Source organism: Chanodichthys erythropterus, chromosome 1 (assembly GCF_024489055.1).
Source record: "Chanodichthys erythropterus isolate Z2021 chromosome 1, ASM2448905v1, whole genome shotgun sequence".
Lineage (NCBI taxonomy): Eukaryota > Metazoa > Chordata > Actinopteri > Cypriniformes > Xenocyprididae > Chanodichthys > Chanodichthys erythropterus.
The window spans coordinates 11,727,198-11,750,170 of record NC_090221.1 but is presented as its reverse complement, the minus strand read 5'-3'; the positions used below and the strand labels follow the sequence as shown (position 1 = coordinate 11,750,170).

At 35.4% G+C, this 22,973-nt stretch overlaps 1 protein-coding gene across 7 annotated transcripts in view; it reads right to left on the bottom strand.

Moving 5' to 3' along the window:
• The window catches only part of si:dkey-237h12.3 (teneurin-3), a 128,146-nt gene extending 106,296 nt beyond the window's left edge, over nt 1-21,850 (bottom strand). For 3 of the 7 annotated variants that reach the window (XM_067380725.1, XM_067380734.1, XM_067380704.1), the window contains exons 1-2: nt 21,571-21,850; nt 18,435-18,695 (exon numbers count right to left, since the gene is read on the bottom strand). In XM_067380725.1, coding sequence (XP_067236826.1) covers nt 18,435-18,695; nt 21,571-21,850 — 541 coding nt within the window. Of the gene's footprint in view, nt 1-18,430; nt 18,696-21,570 lie in introns of all 7 variants that reach the window. The other 4 variants (XM_067380751.1, XM_067380743.1, XM_067380769.1 and 1 more) reach the window with 2 other exon arrangements.
• Between the last annotated feature and the right edge of the window lie 1,123 nt (nt 21,851-22,973).

Below are 22,973 nucleotides of genomic sequence, written 5' to 3'. Positions count from 1 at the left end.
TTATTCATATTTATACACAATTTTTAATGCTTAAAATTACTATTACTAATAAACTACTTTTTTCGTGTTAATGTAAGTGTCAAATATAACACAGCATGCTTTCGGGGAACATTATATTATGATTGATTTTCAAAAAATTGAGCTATAAAAGCCTGATGTATAAATATGATGCTCAACAACAAAAACATGCACATACTTTTTTGAGTATCGTATTTCATACACACATGCACTGGGACTCGTGATTTTTATTTATACTGTACAAACTGTACATCCTCCCATATATATATATATATATATATATATATATATATATATATATATATAAATAATTAGATATAGACAAAAAAATTTTACCCAAACGCCTGTTGTTTACATTAGCATTAAAAAATGTAAACATGTATTTTATTATTTTTAACATTAAAAAAAGAGGCATGAATAATTAGGTAAATCAAAGTTGCTGCATTCCACAAAATTTTTATCTTACACTTACTTACAAGCTAACACTCAACAACAACTTTTTAAACATGCAAATCCCCTCCAAATATTGTAAATATGTGAAACATATTTGTGAAACAAGTTTTCTCAGAAGGTGAGCAGATTTACAGGTGGTCATGTTGCTTATGCTGCCCGTGACCTTAAAAGAAATGAACAAAGTCAATGTATCTAAATATTTACATCAAACACACCTTTTTAAAATGAAATCAAGAAATGAGACCTAAACTTCCCCACAGCCGCTAAAATTATTGTATCCAGATTTAGGATTAATGTTGAGAAAGGTCGTATTATTAGAATAATTCACGTTTTAATTGCCATTTTTATGCTATATATTATTGCATAACTCGTGTTATTACAAAACATAAAATCGTCACAACTATTAGCAGTATGCATACAAATTAGAATGATTTCTTTGGAATGACAGGCAACAGTGGCTGGATGGTTGAGCGTCCAGCGAAGCATATAGCAACCAGTTGAGATCACGGTCATTTGTATTGTATTTTCATGCAGCGAGAGTGATTAGAGAGCGCGTTATACTCGCGTCTCAGCAGTGGCTGGCTGGGCTGAGCGTCATTTTCCACCAGTTGAGATCACGGTCATTTTACTGCTTTAATTGAGAAAAACCCATCTAAAACGTCAATCACACAAAACAATATAGTCATAATATGATATTAATAATAATAAAATTATGTATTTTCATGCAGCGAGAGTGATTAGAGAGCGCGTTATACTGCGTCTCAGCAGTGGCTGGCTGGGCTATGCGTCATTTTCCACCAGTTGAGATCACGGTCATTTTACTGCTTTAATTGAGATAAACCCATCTAAAACGTCCACCATACAAAAGAATAGAGTCATAAGATTATATTAATAATAATACAATTATGTATTTTCATGCAGCGAGAGTGATTAGAGAGCGCGTTATACTCGCGTCTCAGCAGTGGCTGGCTGGGCTATGCGTCATTTTCCACCAGTTGAGATCACGGTCATTTTACTGCTTTAATTGAGATAAACCCATCTAAAACGTCCACCATACAAAAGAATAGAGTCATAATATGATATTAATAATGATAAAATTATGTATTTCCATGCAGCGAGAGTGATTAGAGAGCGCGTTATACTCGCGTCTCAGCAGTGACTGGCTGGGCTGAGCGTCATTTTCCACCAGTTGAGATCACGGTCATTTTACTGCTTTAATTGAGAAAAACCCATCTAAAACGTGAATTATACAAAAGAATAGAGTCATAATGTTATATTATTAATAATACAATTATGTATTTCCATGCAGCGACAGAGATATAGGGAACGTGTTATACTCTGCCAGCCACCAGAACCTCTGACAGACCTCCCATAATCAGACTGGCAGCTGCCACCAGCGCCAATGGCAGGTCACGTGACCTGCCAGAATCAGACTGGCAGCTGCCACCAGGTCACGTGACCTGTCAGTGGCTGCTACCGCCAGCCAGCTGAAGATTGAACCCCTACTGCGTGCTTTATTAACTGCAGAAGAAAGAAAGTCATACATGGGAGGACAAGGATTGTAAATAAATTATGATATTTTCTCTTTTTGGTGAACTGACTTTAAAGTCAAATTAAGTGTCCAACACAACAAGCAGGATGATTTCGGGTGCTCTTTTATTGATTTACCATTAATATTTAACATTTTGACCATATTGCCTATTTATATTTCTTGCCAAAGCCATTCTTATTTTTTATTCTATATTCACTAATGTTTTAATATTAATAATAACTTTAAATGTCGCAACAACATATTGTAATATGCTATTTCCATGTTTGATAGTATGACATGCTAAGGTGTCTAAATTTTAGAGATATTGGTGAGAGTTTTGGCCTTAGTTCAACACCTTAGGACTAAAGGGTTCTTGTAATGACTTCATAATAAGCGAACTATGTGTTAATTTGGGGAAAAGATGCTCCTTCATCATAAAATAACATACAGTACAGCATAAGTTAAGATTATTTGAAAAGCATGATTAGCAATGTTATATGAAAACTCTGCCCTTATACTGTACCTTACAATCATCTTAAAGTTTTTGGAATATCTGACTATATGCTAACTGTGAGAAAGGCAAATTCATTTGAAAGCTTTGGAATGATAATAAAATTTCAGCTTTTATACTGTAGAGCAGGGGTGTAAAACATACGGCCCTCAAGGTGTCCAATCCGGCCCGCGGGATGATTTGAACTATAATAAAAAATAAAAAAAATAGAGATGCACTAGTCCACTAGTCATAAATCAACATCTGTGAAAAGGACGTTAACACAGGCACACGCTGAATGTGACAAGGAAACAACGCGATATCAAGCGTGCAAGACCAGAGTTCTCACGTGAGACTGGGTTTATTATTAAAAATGGTAGCCCGCAAGAAGCTTGCAGTACGAATTGCCTGTGCACTGATTTGCAGTGAAAACAAGAAAAAGAAAAGAAGAATATGGAGGAGGAAATGGTTGGGGATATACTGTGATATTGATATTATGGTCTATTTTGTGGTCTATAACTCCTCCCCGAACTCCCTGCTGCTCTGTATCTTGCTCTCTCATTGGCTGTCAGTCATTGCCGATGTAGTTTTCAGTCAGAACACGTTTCACACAGCAGGATTTTGAATCGCCGACAGGTCCACATATATAGCATGCCAAATCTCTCACAGGGGTCGGCGACTCATCTGTGATTCTCTCAGATCACGTCTTTGCTCATTCACACTGCAAGATTGTCACTTGCGTGAATGAGCACCGATTTGCCTGCGATTTCGGGCATTTGTCGGCGATTTCTCGAAACCTGTCTGCGAGCCAAAATCGGGGCTAAAATCGTGCCGTCTGAACTTGGCTTAATATCAAAGAGCTACACATATTTTTTGAACAAATAAACAACAAATAAATCTCTAACCAGTATCAGAATCGACCAATTTGCTTCTAAACAAAATGGAATTGGCCACGAAAAATCTAAATAGGTGCATCACTAATAAAAAATAAAAAAATGAAAATCTGAAAATCTAACAGTTTTTCGCTGTTTCGCTGTCACTAGTTTTCTTGCAAATTAATTTGTTGTTTATATGGTTAATATTAATGCAACTATCAATGCACTAAGATTTAAAATTTTTAATTAATTCGGCCCCCACATGGTTATATTTTTCCAATCTGGCCCTCAACCTAAAATGAGTTTGACACCCCTGTTGTAGAGTAAATATTCCATTGTTCTCAGTGATGAATCTTTGAGCAAACACCACATTTGAAATGCACAATGCTGTTGAAGACAGATGCAAATGCTAAAGCATACAGCATGTTATAATTTGGTATATTTTTTTCTGCAAACTTTCAGTATGCTTACTGATGTTATGTGTGGCTGTGCAGCATACAAATAAATATACACTTTAATGAACACCAAGAATAAACTCTACACACTTCATCATAAACGTTAATACAAGACAATAAACAGAGGAAAACTGAGGGCTTAAATACACAAGGAAAGAAAAACAATGGGACAGAGAACAGGTGTGAACTAATCAGGAACCATGATAACTACACCATAAAAAAAATAATAATTTTGAAAAATTGTGGAAATTATTACATATTGGCTCAGTAAATGACTTCCAAATAATTATCCCCATTCAAAAAGATGCATTGTAGTAATATTAGCATAAGGTGAAAAGTTAAAATTAAAAATGTATATTCACCTAAAATATTTAATTGTTTTCACACAATATATCAAGTCGAAGTGAAAATTCTGTGTTGGCTGAAGTCCTGCATCCAAGAAACCATATAAGCATTCACAAAATGCTCCTGATGAAAACCGCTGGAATGGAGTATTCAAATGCGGATGCGCGGAAGTAGGGAGAGCGAGAACGGTGCAGAATCAGTCGGTGCTGCTGAAGACCGAAACAAGCATCATTCCCAAGAGAAGACAGATATTCATTGTCACAAGTTTCAAGATGTTATGGTGAGTATGGTGTGTTGGCTTTAGGACACGGTATAAAGTAATAGGTATTTTGTAGAATCGTGAGTAATGCATTAATTGGTTTCATGATTGTGTTTTCCCAGTTAGTATCCCTACTACCCCATAATTGTCTGATGGTAGCTTATAGTTTTATTTTCCTTGTGTCATATATTTGTAAAATACTGTTAGATCGACTTTTGAATGTAATTTGCGTGATATGTGCGCCATCTGCCATGCGACCGCTGAACACAGTGACATGCCATCGGCCACTTTCAGGACTTTTTGCCTCAAACACATCGAGCACATGATTTTCTTATTCCTCCATTACGTGTTTATCACTCATGTCAGAAACTGTCAGCAGTCCTGAAAGCTGGGTATATTTAAATACCATGAAATAAACAATAAAGCTAAAATCAAAATCTATATCAATTGACAGTTCCATCCTCATTATATAGTTAGCCTACGTACCTTCTGTTCTGACACTAAACAGATGTGATGCACAAGAACTTTGTCATAAATTTTATTTTTTCTTCTTTTTATTTGCAGGTTTTTAGCCTATGCAGTTCCAATTTATGAAAGTTTTCTTCACCACATGAAGACATCCTGTTATGCAGAAGACTTGAATATATTCTGTTATTTCTTGTTTAAAATAAGGTATTTTCACCAAATATCCTGTGTTGGAATTGATTTGTTAATAAAGTGATGTGATAAAATGTCAACTCTGCTGGCTGTGTTCTGTATTTTGATGCATGTATATTTTACGTTTAAATATATATATATATATTTTTTTTCTTTTGGGATAATAATAAATAAACAATTGCTACTACAAAGTAAAAATATTTAATTGGACAAATAACATTTTAATAACTCAATTTTACTTTAGGGACTGGTCACATCTAAATTTTTCAGTTGGCCTAACTGAATTTTGTGAATTGAATTTTATCAATTGTGGCAACAGTCTGTTAACATTGGCTCAATCAGAAACAATATGTTGAGCCAATGTTAACAGACTGTTGTCACAATTGATAAAATTCAATTCACACAAATTCACTTGGACCAACTGAAAAATTTAGATGTGACCCCAGTCGCATAACCTGATTTTGCTGAGTTCAACATGTTCCTGGGTCAACATTTTTGTTGATTCTGGAACAACATTCAAATCAACCAATCAGATTTGAGGGACAAGTTTACAGATTATGTCAAGTTTAGGCTTAAAATCATGAATTGGTGCTTCTACATCAGTGTTATTCATCGATCATTTCCCTCTGATTTTTGGGATAACTTATGGGTAGGGTTAGGTTTAGGGGTAGGAATAGGGTTAAGACCAAATTTTCAGACTAGAATGTTGTTCCAGGATCAAGAAAATATGTTGACCCAGGAACGCATCTAACTCAGCAATATTAGGATGTGCATGACCAGTCACTAGAAAATTTTGAGTTGAGAAGGTTTGAAATTTTTCACAGTACAATAATGAACGAGAACTATGGAAACAAAACAGAACAGAAAAAGACATGAGCATGACAACTGATTTATGTATTAAATTTACAAATTTAAGGCAAAATATATTCTACTGATTTGGTATTTGTGCTTGTCTACAATGTTAATTTATTTTTTATTTTTACTTATAGTTTTTCTCAGTCGCTTTGGTACATTTCTCAGATCAGAATTGAAATTCTCAAAACTACCTGTTCAATTCTCACATCATTGTGTCACTTGTGCACATCAAAAAAGCAGTTTCTCATTTCTTTGAACAAGTTGTAAATGCTTTGGTACATCCATGCAAATGATTATGTACAATTCTCTGTTGTTTCCTACATTATCAGTTGCTTATGTCATGTTGATCAAAATGTATTATATTGGGTCTCTGTTGAATAGTCTCACCCCCCACAACATTTAGGCACAAGCTCATAGCATAAGTCTTTACATGCAAAATGGTTGAACAAGTTATCAAAATATGTCAAGCATATTTCTATACTTTCTATATTTCCATTAGACTTTTTTCTAAATCTGTCCTGAATTGGTAAATTGGTGAATCTTGACGACATGACATGACTCAATAAGGACATGACTCAATGACTCAATGACATGTTCTGTCAATAAAATACAGTACAAACAGTAAGAGAGTAAATTTGAATCTTTTCCATTCTCTTGCAATTACACTCACACATACACTAAGATGTAACTTATAATTGACAATAATTGTCATCAAAACTTTAGCCATAGTTTCCATCAGAACGTCCCTCCAGAGTAAACGGTTATATTGAGAACATGACTAAACAATTTGACTGTCTTATCCGTACACAATGACAAAAGGACTTGTCATTCTGATGGCACTGACATGTTCATTGACACAGATATTTACTTATGAGAGATGAACTAAGGATTTTGAGTAAGAGAGTGGCTTTTGCAGGTTATCCATGGTGTTTTGCTATTTGTACAAATTGTTTTGAGAAATGCACTTACTGTTTTGCAAATTGTGAGTTTGATTCGAGAAATGTACCAAAGCGACTGAGAAAAACTGTAATTCTGCAAAATGAGTCACAAGAAAGTGAAATGTTCTTGTTTTATAATATATGCAATCCTTTTCTTTTCTTTCTACTACCCCAGTTCCTTTTATCAATATTACAAAATGGCAAAAAGACATAAAATCTTCCATTTTCAGGACAATGTTTGAATATATTTCCCTTCATCATAAAACACAGCCATTTAGGCTCACATTTGGACAATTAGAAATACCAAAAAAGGTCCAAGTCAATTTCTGAAATTGATTTCAGAACAATATTGTATTTATAATTGAGAGCAACACTTTCCAAAAATCCTAAAGCACAGATAAAGACACCCTCCATCTGTGCTGTGGGATACAGAAAAGGCATTTTGAAGAATTGCAGAAGCGCTGCATCTTTTTTTAGGCCATCAAAACCTAATCCTGCTATAAGCCGATCAATTGCATTATATATAGCTATAGACTGTAACCTTTAAGGCAAAGTCCTCTTGCTGAACTGTAATAGAAAAAGCAGAACAGTCAAAAAGACAATTTGACACATAGTAATTATCTCTATCGGTCTTGTGCTGCTTATGAAGCTAAAGCTGCACTGGCACTCTGTATGACCTGTTTCGCCTGCATCACTCTGTACTTAGACCATCAGACCAAACTCTCCTGCCACCCAGAGTAATGAGAATGCATCAAACACAGACCTCATCAGCTTTTCTGTTTGAAGTTTGCCTCCAGAAAAAAAGGAAAAACCCTGTGAAAACAACACTTGAATGGTTTGCTGGCCATGTCGAGGTTGTACCCGATTCTTTTACTTTGCAAGAGAGACTCATTCAATCTCTAAGCTGCCGCAGATGGTTGTACACTCCTGGACATTTTGGGCATTGTTGTGGAAAAGTGAAAATGCATATGGAAAACAAGCTGGCCTTGGTGTCTACAATGATCAATGGAGCAAACACCTTGATGTCATAAAGAAAGGTGAGGAAATGTTCGCAGACGTGACAGATGGTTGGTTAAGCATCCTGCCGACGGGTGAGGGAAGGCCTGCATGGACGCACATACCTAGAACTGCCTCTGGCTGCCCCTCTGGGAGTGTGAAGAGGTTTTTCCAAGTAGTATGTAATAGTGTTTCACGATACTGGAATTTCTAACTTTGAAATGATACCTTAAAAAGTATCGATATTTGATACTATTTTCGATACCACAGAAAAAAATACTGCATTTACTGTTAATTTTTTTTTTTTTTGTCCATCTATTGTAAAGTCCATCCAATCAATAATTTCTTTCAAAGAGATAACTTTTATACGATGACAGATTTTAATTTAAGCTTTTAACATTAATGAATTACCATTACAATTATCTCATGTAGATATTTGCTCACTCAATGTACAGTATTTGATTTCAAACTGTAAGCAGAATTTAAAAAGAACAAGTAAACAGCAATAAATTAAGACCATATAAACAAATTACTAACAATAGCACAAATAGATAAAATAGAATAAAGGTACAAATGAAATAAATTGCTTTATTTTTTTTAGGTAAGAAACTGAATAACAAAACTGAAAGTATTCAAATTTAAAATAACATGGATAATCTTCATTGTAAAAATGAAATACAAATGAATCAAATAAAGTTACACAAGTTAATCAGTCAAAAGCAGTAAGTGATTTTCTCTTCGTCTTTTGTTGTTCGATTAATATTAACAACATTGAGAGTGGCATTTTTATTAGGCTGCTGTCCCTTTAAGACCTGACGCGCATAGATCCAAAATACATTTACTGTAAATAGTTCTTCCTGAACTATTTACAACTATGTTTACGTTAATACTCACTAAGATGGGCATTGTTTCATTATTTTGGAGTGTATTTGACCATTAAGCCACGAAAAAGAGCTCATTTAGGCACTTGTTTGTCAAAGATGGCTTTATTATGTGTGTGTGCTTTGAATCTGAGCGCAAAATCTGCAGGAATGAGTAGAATTAGACCGAATTTCAGACCCGGTCACACCAACACTATTTAACGGGAGTGAATGAGACAACTGAATGAGAGGAGACGGGTGCGTGTCAGCTTGCTGTCAGAGAGGAGAGCAAGAATGCTGGTATCGACGTATCAATACTGCAGAAAGGACTATCATTTCAGAAATTTCAGTATTGAAACATATCGAAATATCAATATTTTTGACAACACAAATCTGTTATGATCTGCATTTCCATAGAGGCATTCTCATCAGTCTGAAATCGTATAGTTGATATAGATAATGTGGATTCTCCATCATTGCACTAAATGGAAATGTGGAGCAGATACTACAGTGCACAAGGAAAAATGCAGTCTCAGTTCTTAAACATCATTATAAGATCAGAGAATCCTCTCTGATCTTATAATGTTATTTAAGAACTGAGATTGCATCCCTCATTGGCATTTGGGGGGAGAACATATACACACATGGAGCCTATATACACTCCTCTCATGTGAAAACACAGTGCAAACACCCGCACACACAGGGGCGAGAGAAAGAAAGACAGAGAGAAAGCTTCACAGGCACTGAAGATCCTGATAGGGGTCATTTATCCTCTGATAATAGCGACCAAGGCCAGACAAAAGCAGGGGGCAGCTGGGTTTCCAGGCTATTTCCTGGCCAAACGAAGAGCTTCTCTAACTTTTGTTCACAGTGATGACTTTTGTCACAATGTCTTTCTTGGCCAGACTGTAGAGACTTCTAACATCCCTTACAAGAATACAAATTAGCTAAGGGTTCTTTAAGGGGAAAAAAGTTCTTCTAACTTTTAAACAAAATTTGACTTATACATGCTAATGTTTTGATGACCATTTTTCTCTCTTTCTTTCGTTTTTTGTATGTGGGCGGTCTTGCTTGAAGGTTCACTTAATAAATAAGTCTCCAACATTAATTAATTCCTTTTAGAGCTCCCTTAAATGTGCAAACTTGCTCATTTAGTCATGAATATAATCTTTCAGCTTGATGATTGGCCTCGTCTGATAATATAGTATTTTATTCAGAACAAGAAGTTCTTCCTTTTTACATTTTGTTACTGGATGAAAAAATAATTTTTTCCACCTTCATTTTTCCAAGTTTGTATGAAGTACTTGATCCAGCTTAATATCAGAGGGCAACACAATTTCACATGAACATCCAGTTAAAGCTTATGGAAAGCAAAGGATTGTATGCATTCACAGCAGCAGCCGCAGCACCGCTGAAATTTTGTTTTATTGCCTATATTGAAAAGAGTCTTGTTTGGATGTTCCCCGAGTAGCTAGATCTCAGACTATGCGATATATCTTCAAGCGCTTCATTAAAAATGGATCATCTTAAATTATACCAGCAATGAATATGGTTTATAGCTAAAACAGACTCTGATATATGACTCTCTACAGGGCTTGTATTTATGTCTTTAAAAAAGAGAGAGGTATATTTCCTTAAAGAGAAACACACTCATGTGGTTCCAAACTGCTGTGCTTTCTTTATTCTGTGGAATATGGTTTGGACCTCACTTTCACTGTATTTAAAAAAAAAAAAACCTATATCTATATCTATAGATAGATAGATAGATAGATAGATAGATAGATAGATAGATAGATAGATAGATAGATAGATAGATAGATAGATAGATAGATAGATAGATAGATAGATAGATAGATAGATAGATAGATAGATAGATAGATAGATAGATAGATAGATAGATAGATAGATAGATAGATAGATATCTTCTTTAAAACAACATGAGAGTAAATTGACAATATGCATTTTTGTGTGAATAATCCTTTTAAAAACATCATATGGGGATGTATTTAATCACTGTAAATAGAAGAAGTACCTGTAAAAGAGTATTTATCAGGGGCGGTTCTAGGATTTCATCCTCGGGGGTGGGGGTGTGGGGGGGGGATTAGCCCTCAGTGAGAATCTGTAGCAAGAGCCTCTTTAAATACGCCTCTTTAAATTGGCACCACTATATCACTATACAGTAAGTCAAAAATAGCCTAGCAGTACAAAAAAATTCAAATAATATAATGATACAACTCTTTCTGCAGTACCGTTCAAATCGGTACACATGTAGGCTACTGTTTGACTAACAGAAAATAGTCATCATATATTGACTCAGGGCTCAACACTAAAATTTTTTTAGACTATATTTATTAATAAATACAAATAAATACAAGAGAACAAAGATGCAAATTAAACACTTTACAGTAGTCTTACTGTATTACTGTATGAAGTAAATATACACAGATACTACTAAAGCTACAGAAGTTATTCAGTTAAAAGCAGTGAGTGATTATCTCTTTCATTTGTTGTTTGATTAACATTAGGTGTATGAGGCTGCTGTCACTTTAACACCTAATACATGGATCTGTTATATTGACGGATCCTTAACGGTTTACATTCAGTAAAGACTGTGTTTAGGTGGATATGCATCAAAATGGGTATTTTGACAGTTTCGTGTGTATTTGCTCAAGATGCGAAAAATATAACTCAACTCAGTACTCATATGCTCACTTCAGGTGTGCACACACAAAAAACGATCTATCACAGCACTCTACTTCTCTTTTGCAGTGTCTTGTGCTTGAATGGCTTAAAGGGATAGTTCACCCAAAAATGAAAATTCTGTCAGTAATTACTCACCCTCATGTTGATACAACCATGTAAGTCTTTCTTTCATCTTCGGATCACAAATTAATATTTTTGTGATTAAATATGAGCGGTGGAATACTCCTCCATTGGCTTTAAGGGGGCCCAAACTTGTTCGTCCAGAAAGTCAGTGAAGAAAATGTTTAAATAGTCCATGCCACTACAGTGGCTCAACCGTACGTTTCTCAAGCGACAATAATACTTTTCGTGCGAAAAAAACAAACAAAAGAACGACTTTATTCAACTATTCATTTTCTCTCTTGTAGGCCTCTGACGTTAGTTCACGAGAGCTCCATGACGCATGCGCGAGAACTAAACTGACGACGGTCTTCTTCTACTACTATTTGTTACTGGCTGCTCACTCCTTAGGAGTATTACCGCCACCTAGTGTTCAAGATGAAGTGCTGGCATAGCCGGAAGCGCTAAACTTTGTTTACAAGTAGGTGAACGCGCGCGCTGTATGTAAGCTATTGAATTCGACATTGATCGTGCTTTTGGTCTCGCTCTAAGTAATTGTTTACAATGGTTAGAAAGTGTGCATTTCCTGGATGTCCGAATCGTGAAAAACTAACGAGTAAACGTAAAGGTGCCTTAAAAGGGACCTATTATGCCCCTTTTTACAAGATGTAATATTGGTCTTGGGTGTCCCCAGAATGTATTTGTGAAGTTTCAACACAAAATACCCCACAGTTAATTTATTATAACCATTTGAAAATGTCATTTTTGGGGCCTGTTTTAAAAAGAGCTGTTTTGGTGTGTACCAAAACACTACAAACACAAATACTGTGATAACGTTTGCTAAGTACGTTAGATACACACTATACAAACAAGGTTTAAATTATATACACAGACATTCTACGATGACGACAACAACTTTAGACGCATTTGTTATTGAATTGGCTGAAATCGACTGAAATTACTATTTGCTCAAAAAAACATTAAATACACTTACTTCTGGAGGTGACGTTGGATCGCGAACAGTAGGCAACGATCCGCACTTGAGGATTAACTTTGAAGCAAGACCTGCTTTGAATTGACCCTCATTCTCAAAACAGTCAGTCAAAAAATGATTCGCGCAAACAAACTTATTTTGGAATTTTGAGTGGCGCCTTTCCTTCGTAAATAAAATCCATCCACTGCGTTTTCAGTGGCTCTGATGTCGGAAGTAAGTGAAAACTACTATGTTCATTATTACATTCCACAACAGAACACTTATGTTTCTTAGGAGACATTACCGGCTGTCGTTGAAACAATGGAGGATGGTTGACAGATCACCAACGGCGGGGTCTATGCCAAAACCAGATTGTCAATCAAACCACGTGGGTGGGGCTTAGCGCAATTCTACGTCACAGTGAGAGCAATCTTAGAACAGGGCGTTCTGAGACAGTGCTTATGAATTATTGAGATTGTAAAAAAAACACTGGGTGGATTTTTCTCATTCTAGGGGGGTTTTGCTCACACACTGCCAACACACATTTATGGTCAAACACCATGTAAAAGTGAATTTTGCATAATAGGTGCCCTTTAACATTGCCACAAAATGAACGGCTTACCTTTCACCATTTCCCATCAAATGATCATGAGCGACTGAATCTATGGCTGCTGGCTGTTCAACGGGATGTTAATTTACCGATTAATTTCGTCAAGCACATGAAGTTGTGCAGTGAACATTTCTCTCCAGACGACTTCTAATCAGTTCAACAAAAAAGATTACTGAAATCAACAGCTGTGCCCAACTTGTTTATACAGACCAACAAGGTAAGTGGAAGCAGTATGTGGTAATTGTGAAGGCACCTTTACGTTTACTCGTTAGTTTTTCACGATTCGGACATCCAGGAAATGCACACTTTCTAACCATTGTTAACAATTACTTAGAGCAAGACCAAAAGCACGATCAATGTCGAATTCAATAGCTTACATACAGCGCGCGCGTTCACCTGCTTGTAAACAAAGTTTAGCGCTTCTGGTTATGCAAGCACTTCATCTTGAACACTAGGTGGCGGTAATACTCCTAAGGAGTGAGCAGCCAGTAACAAGTAGTAGTAGAAGAAGACCGTCGTCAGTTTAGTTCTCGCGCATGCGTCATGGAGCTCTCGTGAACTAACGTCAGAGGCCTACAAGAGAGAAAATGAATAGTTGAATAAAATCGTTCTTTTGTTTATTTTTTTCGCACGAAAAGTATTATCGTTGCTTGAGAAACGTACGGTGAGCCACTGTAGTGGCATGGACTATTTAAACATTTTCTTCACTGACTTTCTGGACGGACAAGTTTGGGCCCCCTTAAAGCCAATGGAGGAGTATTCCACCGCTCATATTTAATCACAAAAATATTAATTTGTGATCCGAAGACTTACATGGTTGTATCAACATGAGGGTGAGTAATTACTGACAGAATTTTCATTTTTGGGTGAACTATCCCTTTAAATCACTTGAATGTTTTAACTGACAAAACTTAAAAACATGTGAAAACTATAAACTTTCTTGAGAAAGAAGCACTAGCCGATCACTGAGATCGGCTTAGGCGAGATACAGAACCACCCCTGGTATTTATACTTGGTCACTTCATTCGTCTTGATCAATTGCTATCCACTTGTGCACGTTTCACTTATAAATATGTGCAAAATATTTCTAAATCCAAACTACTTTTCCACTGCTATATCCAGAACTAATGCATTGGCAGCAGAATTCTGTCTTTCTCTTTGCCCTATTAGTTTTTCAGTTTTGAGATTGGTCAATCCATGTGTCCATCCATGATTGCTCATTCATGCATGATTTATGGGGCTCCCAAATGTGACATTGTGAATTTTACATATGACTTGAACAACCCAAATGTATTTAGCTTTCATGATCATATCTATACAGAAATAAACATATTAATTACACACATATATATGGCAACTTGTAAATACCCTCATAAAGCCCTATGGTCCTTTTTGCAATCATGCTGTCCTACATTTATAAGGTCGTCCTTGCAGATACTTTCATACAAACTGCCTATTAATAATTACTTGTACAGCTAGTAAAATACAATCAAACTGTCTCTAACTGTGACAAAAGCTGACAGAAAGCACTAATGATCACACCAGATAAAAAAAATCCTGAGAAAGGGGTAAATCCTTGCTGGTAAATGAGTAATAATGTATAATGACGACAGATTTAGAAGACACAATTATTAAGTATTAATCTGCTTGTAACCATTTAATCAGCTTATTGCAAACAAAGGCATACACAAGGCAGAGGAATATCAGTAAAAGAGATTTTAGAGAGTGATGGAGATGGAAACATAACAGGTGTACTAGAAGGATGATGTTTTAAGTAGTGCTTTTCACCCTGCAGCTGAGCGGCTCTGAGAGCATTACCCACAGCATTTTTACTGCTGCTGCTTTTTATTTTTCAAAGATGCCATACAACACTGTGTCTACACTGCAAGTGAGCGGTGCAATGCAATGCAACAAATCTAGACCATTGCAACGGCATGCAGTCAGCTTTGTTGATTATGAGAGTGACTGGTTTTACAGCGTCAAACATACATACACACACAAGTTTGTTTTTGTGAATTGTGAGGACATTCCATAGGCGTAATGGTTTTTATACTGTATTTGAAATTCAAATTCAAATGAACTGTATTTTCTACCTACACCAGCCATACACTTAAAACTTCCCATCACAGGAAACTGTGCACAATTTTACTTTCTCACAAAAACTCATTCTGTATTTACAAGCCTTTTGAAAAAATGGGGAATGGGGTACTGTCCTCATAAGTCACCCTCTCCTTGTAATACCTATGTCATTCCCATGTCATTATACAAATTTGTGTCCTGATATGTCAAAAAAAAAAAAAAAAGCACACACAAAAACATGGTATGCAAATTCATCCATACTGATTGTGGAATTGATCAGATAGAATTCCTATATTTAAACAACTTCAATTTGATCTAATTATTGATGATTGCATCATAAAGTGCACAAAAAAATGCAAACATTATTATTTAATTCAATAAGTTTCCCCCAAACCTTTAATTTAATCTCCCCAAAACAGACTTTAATAGTAATCAATATTTTAAGATTTGTCAAATTCTAATGCTCTTTAATGTGATATGTTGTTTGTATTGTATTCTAGCAGTTCTGCAATAAAATAAGGTAAGGTGATTAGACTCTGAAGTATTGTGCGCTCCCCTTTAAATCACAAAATATGCATCAGAATATTTTGACACCTTTTTTCTCTGTTTCACAATACTCAATTAAAGATTGTAAACTGAGGTTGGTGTCTTTAGAAGAAGTATCCGTGCTGAACTTTGCATAAATAAATCACAACAATCCCGTGCTATAGGCACAGCCATTGATACAGAAGCAGAAGTTTTTTTACATTCCTATTTGAAGCTTCCGCTTTTCGAATGCGGTAGTGTGATAAAGGCTTATAGGTAAAAATACACACTGAAATTCAGGCCGTGCTTTATATGGTTTGCCAAAGACACATCTCAGAACAATTTACAGTCAGCTTCAATGAGGTCTCTGAGGAATCTCATCCCACACCTTTAAAAGTGCAGCTTAATTGTTACAGTAAATCACAGTGTCTCACATTTGCATGAATTCTTCACAGAGAGAGGCCTACAGTAAGAGACAAATGAATCTGTTTGCATCAAATTTACCAAGAATCATTTTTATCATCACATTTTTATTTAAAATATTTGTAAAATTATGTACCACTGATGTTTTAAAGGGTTCATCTTTCCTAAGATGACTGACTATGAAAACCCTGGAAATATATCAAACACTGACTGTACAAAATGTAGGCTAATCATTGATGAAAAATGCCTTTTACTTTTTAACACCCGACTGACTAATAAATAATCATAGTCACTCTCCAGAGTTGTCTTTATCATTATATAATAATGACTATTCCCCCTGGAGGAGGCTGGATACATGATATGATACAACTTTAACATGTTTTGCGTAGCAGACTGGAGAGATTTCGGGAAAGATGGGGAGAGATACAGAAGCTGAACGACTGTGCAGAAAAACCTGACCTCATTCTCTTAATGGAATGCTGTGAAGCAGACAGTCCGCTCTCAACTACATGATTATATTTTGACTCAAACAGACCAAGTCCCAGACCCAACCCAGCACAGAAGAAAAAAGCTTTGAATATGCTGGTCAAATACTACTGCTCACCTGCATGTCTAAATCAGACTTCCGCCAGAGTATTAAAAAACAAAAAAAACAAAACAAAAAAAAAACACACAAAGCAATTTTGCAGATATATTTAGGGGACTAGCAGGGTACAAATTACACATTCAGCGAGCTCCAAAATGTTAAGACCACTAGTGAAAATGTTAACTTTTTTTAATTAAAATAGAATTATTTTTCATTACAAATTATGTATATAATAACATGCAGTATAATCTGATGGTCATGTTAGCATGATTTGAGAATGATACAAAGAGCATCTTATGCTTCAGCAGAATAATTTTGACCTTATGCACAAAGGAATTCATGTGATCAGTGACACAAATTTGACCTAGAAATGCAGAATCAGAAATATTGCTGATTCATTTGTTGTCAATAATGTTTATTTGTTTATATTAGGATCTTTTAAATTAAATTTTATATCCCAGATTTTCAAAATGTTCTGATGACTTTTGCAAACCACTGCATAAATAAATACATTTCCCACTGTATAAAAAATATAATTATAGAAGTAAATCACTTGGTTTATTCTTTAGTCGTAAATGTGTACATATTATAAACTGTACTTTGACAAGAGCCTCTCAGAAGTGAATTCTTATTATATTAAACATTATATCACACCAAACGAGGAAGTAGCAGCAGTAAATAGTGTCTAATGTGACATGTAAATTGAGCATGGGCATTTCAGATGCGGTTTCCTTTGATCAATGCAGTGAACGCTGAACATGAGACACTACAGATCCTCCATTAAAAATGTTTAGCCTACAGTGAGTAGGATTACATTCCCTTATTTCTTCCTTTCCTGTTTTAAAGCACAAATATCCATTCTGTCAGAAATAACCACCACATGGCAGAATAAACAAATATTTTTAAAACCTTTACCTTCCTTTTTCCCCTACTAATCTTGCATATGTTTGCAACTCAGTAGTGAATATATGAATTTAAATTTTAAAAAAGGCTCGGCACAGACTATTTTTTTCTCTTTTAAAAGCAAAACCAAGAAGATAAATCATAACAGTAAATAAACAGTCCACCATGCTTGCCACAGGGGGAAAAAAAGCTATTTATGCGTCCTGAGGAAAAAAAAAAAATCAAATTAAAATACAGATGTATGTGCTTTGACAAGCATGTATTTCATATATAGACAATTTGCTTTTTCAAAGACACTCCCTAATCCACAAGGCATTAGGGTTTTCAACGCACACCAATTTGCACTTCAAACCAGTGGGCCCCTCTTCATCCACCATAGCGTTTGTTCGCAGGCCCAGCAACACCCTGTGGATCCGCACACCAATATGAGTGACTTTAACAAAGCCATCTACGATTGGGCACAGGCCCAGAGGAAGTGTCTAGCAGTTCTCAGCACCGTTTGCTCATATGCTTCAGGAAATAATGTTATTTTCTCTGAAATGCCTACAACTCCCACTGTGCCCCTTAGGCTGCAAACATAACCAGTTGATCCATTAATATTGTCATCACAACCAGCCATTGGCTACCGATTGTTAGCACTAACCAATTACATCCTTACCCTTGAGTGACTCAAGGTGACTTTGCCTTGACTTGCTCAGGGGTATTTTTCCTTTTTTGCATTTTTACGTCACCAACGTTTACTATCGGGGAATTTTGCCCAATGTATGGATACATTTGAGAATGAAACACAGGTAGACTTACCATTCTCCTGATCCGATTTGTTGTCCTGCTCTGTGTCTGTGAGTGTTAAAGCAGAGTTGGACCGGCTAGACAGCCGCGAGTCCCTTCTGTGTGACTTAACCCATAGCATGGCGCAATCGGGAGAAATGCCCCCTGCGTTCTGGATATGGTCTGCTCCGCTGAGCTGAGTATGATGGCTGAGTCCGGTCTCAGCGCAGAAGCTCAGACCACGACGAGGAGCAGGGCCACATATCCCAAGCTGCCTCAGTGACAGACTTTGGCCTGCAAGATTCAAAGTACATACTTAATACAGAGAGCAAATGCAGAACAAATAGTAAACAAAATAACCGCAAACTTGCTGAAAATAACATTCCCACACTATTTAACTGATTAATCTTGCATTCGAACTCTTGCAGTACAGTATATATACACTTTTATATTAAAATATTTGCTCTTTAAGATGCTGTTCATGTTTGTGAATTTCTGTGGTGACTATTCTTTTAAACCAGGGAGATATAATTTATTTATTTATTTTAAAGATGTATGTTTTACATTTGTGTTTTTTGCTTTGCCTAGCAATGCAAAGACTAATTTCATTGCTGAAATTCAATTAAGAAAACACACAAAAAAATTAAAAACTACAAACAATACAAAAAATAAAAATAAGAGCAACAAATAAACAAGAAAACAGAAATGAGCAGACATGAAAAAAGAGAAAACTACTAAAATAACCTATTTGTGTTGCAATTTCTACTTGATATTTTTTAATGTTACTTTGAAATTAATTTAGATAACGGTGAATACTCAATTCAAATTGGCTTTTGTTCATAACAATAGTGCCACAAAAAACAGTATTAACCTTATTTTTACTCAGGATACAAAATGACAAAGCAAAACTGATAAACAATAAGATACAGACAGTTTTGGCAGAATAAAATATAATATTGATTTACTACATTCTTTTTAATCTCAAAATGCCCATAATTAGGTAAAGGCAGGGAGTTTATTTTCAGCTTTTATTTAAACAGGCATAGCATCAAAAATATACATTCAAACATGTATGTTAAAAATATAAAGAAACTAAATTATACCAACTTAAATAAAATAAATGGCAAAGAGTCTGATAATTTTTTTATTAAACGAGAACCTTCTTTTTTTATGCATTTTATAGGCCTAATTCATTGATATATGATTCTAAACAGTTTGCACCATTTGTCATAGTCTTATTTAACTTATTTATTGTTTGATCTTTTTCTGATCTTTTTTTCCCCATCATCAGGTGAATTTCTGAATGTGGTTTAGCTCTACCTCGTTCAACACAGGAAAATACGAAGATTTACTACACAGTACAAAATAGAAACCGTTCAACTTCAGATTGAAATTCACCTTGAGACCCACCACTGCTCTATTTCTTTCAGCTCTGCTTTTAAAATCATATTCTTGTACCTGCTAGCATATGCTGAATTCTTTATGACTAAAAGCCCACAGAGTTGGTGACACATCAAAATGAATACACTGGAATTTAAATTATGAGTACACTCATAGATATGAAACAAAATAACTCAACACAAGTGCTGACATTAATTACCACATGAGGGCATTATCTGAAATACACATTTTGAAATACTTCAAACTCTGGTAACAAATGCAGGGCAAACTGCCATGATTTAGCCAGGCTGTGATAAAAAAAAAAAAAAAAAAAAATCATGAATACAGGCAAGATTTTTCTCCATCGCCATTTGTGCCGATCAGGCACAAACACGGCTGCTAATTAAGGACGTCCCCCTAAGTGTAACAGCCTAAGGTTATGGAGCGCACTATAAAGCACAATTAACCAACTAAGTGTATTTCTAATGAAATTAAATTTGAATGAACAGTATCCTACCCTTCCACTTAAAAAGTGTCTCATCATGAGATACACCATCAAATATTTATAAAATAGTTTGAATAGTTTGTGAATAATCAGCAATTGAGTGTCTGCTAGGCTCTATAGAGAATCAAAATGAAATGAAAAAGAACAGCTGTCTAATAGGAGTGTTTTGACTGATTTAAAGTAATTTAATTCAGACTCCTTCAATGACAGGTTGAAATAATATATGAAACTTAGTTATTAAACTAATTAAAATTTCATTGAGGGCTTACGTTGCTTTGGAAAAAATCTTTGTGGCTCAGTCTACGTATAGTATATACACATACAATATATATAAAAGGTATTCAAGCTGAAATAAATAAGTAGGTGTTGGATCACAGTGCAACACAGCAGAATTGCTGCATGCAACCCATAGGATCAGACATTTACTGATTTAGAAAAAGTGTTTATTGGATGTTAAGTGATCTGAAAAGTCATTCCTTTAAGAGGTATAATGAATTAGCTCCCCATGTTACATTGTGTATAGTTGTTATTAAAAAAGAGGGAAAATGTTTGAGAAATGAAATAATTTTGTATTCAGAATTTAAAGCATACATATCTGGTAACAATTTTGTAACTACAGTAATATAAATATAAAACAGAAAAAAAAAATCAGTGGATTTTATTGCGTCTGATGAAGAGCCTGCATGCTCGAAATGTCACCTCGAGAGTCCATTATTAAATATTGCATTTTTTTGGAGCCTTGGTGTGCCGACTTTTTTCTGTTTTATATTGCGTGTCCAATCTTTTTGATTGGATTTATTAGCTACATTGCATTCAAAATGATAAAATATTTACTTGGAAAATAATGTCTCCTTTTTATGGTCAAGAATGTTTTTTTCGAGGACATGGGATTTATTTTCTGGATAAGACTGAATTAAATCTGAAGATTTAGTTTCTGTTTGGGTTAAAGCTCAAGGTGAAGTTCGGTCACATTAGTGATGGTGATGTACCACAGTATGCCACTGTATCTTTAGGACTTATTTAATTTAGAAAGATACAGTATTGAATTGTGCATGCTGAAACATTTGATACTAAATAGTTTTTTATATACCTACCATAAAATATTTTTTTAGATTATATATATAATATATATTAAACTATATATATAACATTTTTTTTTTTTTTTTTTTTTTTCCCAAAACGTCTGTTTTTCTTTTCCTTATTGGTTTTGAAAAACATCACATTTGCAAGCCTGAAGGACTGCAGAGTCTCCTGTCCATATGGTGAATGTTAAAGAGCACTTACCTGGAGCTCTGTATTCCTCAGTGTCCCTTGGCACCATGTCTGGCATACGATGCCCATAAAGCCCCTGGGTGGATGGGTGTTGATCAAAGGCCTTCAGAGTCTCACTGGAGCTATAGGACTTCTGGGTAAGGACGGAGGATGAGCCAGTGTGACGGCGGTTGCCGGGACCCTCCCTGTAGCCCTCCCCTTCCTCTCTGTCTCCTTCTCTCTCCCAGTCTCTCCCTCGTTCTCTCCTGCTCCGAGAGAGAGAGCAGTAAGGCCGACGCTCCTTCACTTCCATGTTACATTCATGCTGTGTTCGTCCTTTTCTACGCTTCTCTCTTGCTTCTGTCTGTTCTAGTTTGCTCTTTTCCAGCTGTCGGTCTCTCTGTGCGCCTCTTTCTCCACTCTTAGTTCCACTCCCCCTGCTTAGAGAGACAAAAAAAAAACAAAAAATAAAACACTGCTTAGTGAGAGAACGTAACATGTAAAAAGGGGAATAGAAAAAAGTAACAAAGCTTTAAAGAAATGTCACTCCTGCTTAGTTCATCAAGTTCCTTGTACAGCCTTAGAAGAACAATTAGTCACAAAGACAAAGTAAGAAGGCGTGCAGCGACTAGTTTTTTTTTTTTTTTTTTTTTTTCAGATAACATTGTTAAAGCATATCATTAATCTCTCAAGGTTCGTAAACCTTGTTTCTAAAACACAGGTTCCTCTTCTTACAATTACAGACAAAAAGAATAATTGCTTTTTAGCTTTTGGAAAAATGGTAAAGGTGTGAATTTACATTCTCAATATTTTAAGCACAATATTATATTATATTATATTATAATTTTATTTACAAAAAAAGACGTTTAAACACTTAAAGGGACAGTTCACCCAAAAATGAAAAAGTATGTATGAATTTCTTTCTTCTGCTGAAGAATGTCAGTAACCAAACAGTTGATGACTTCCATAGTATTTTTTCCAGTCAATGGGGCCCATCAACTGTTTGGTTACCCATATTCTTCAAAATATCTTCTTCTGTGTTCAACATTTTATACAGGTATGGAAAAACTTGAGTGTGAGTAAATTATGACAGAATTTTCATTTTCGGGTTACCTATCCCTTTAACTTAAAAAAAAATATCTTCTTTTGTGTTCCACAGAAAAAAGTTTGAAACGTCATAAGGGTGAGTAAATTAGGAATTTTCATGTTTGGGTGAACTATCCAATAATTCAACCATATTGAAATTGACCCCAGTCCACAGAAAGAAAAAAAAAGCAACATTTTTGAGCAAAGGCAAAGTCAAATGAAGTGATACTAAAAATGTTGCTTTCATTGCACTGGCTTTGTCGCAAGAGATCCACACAGACTTGTAAGACTTTAGTAGGTTTCCTGGGAGGTTTGTGCCAAAACCGTTCAACAAAGCTCTGGAGAATTGC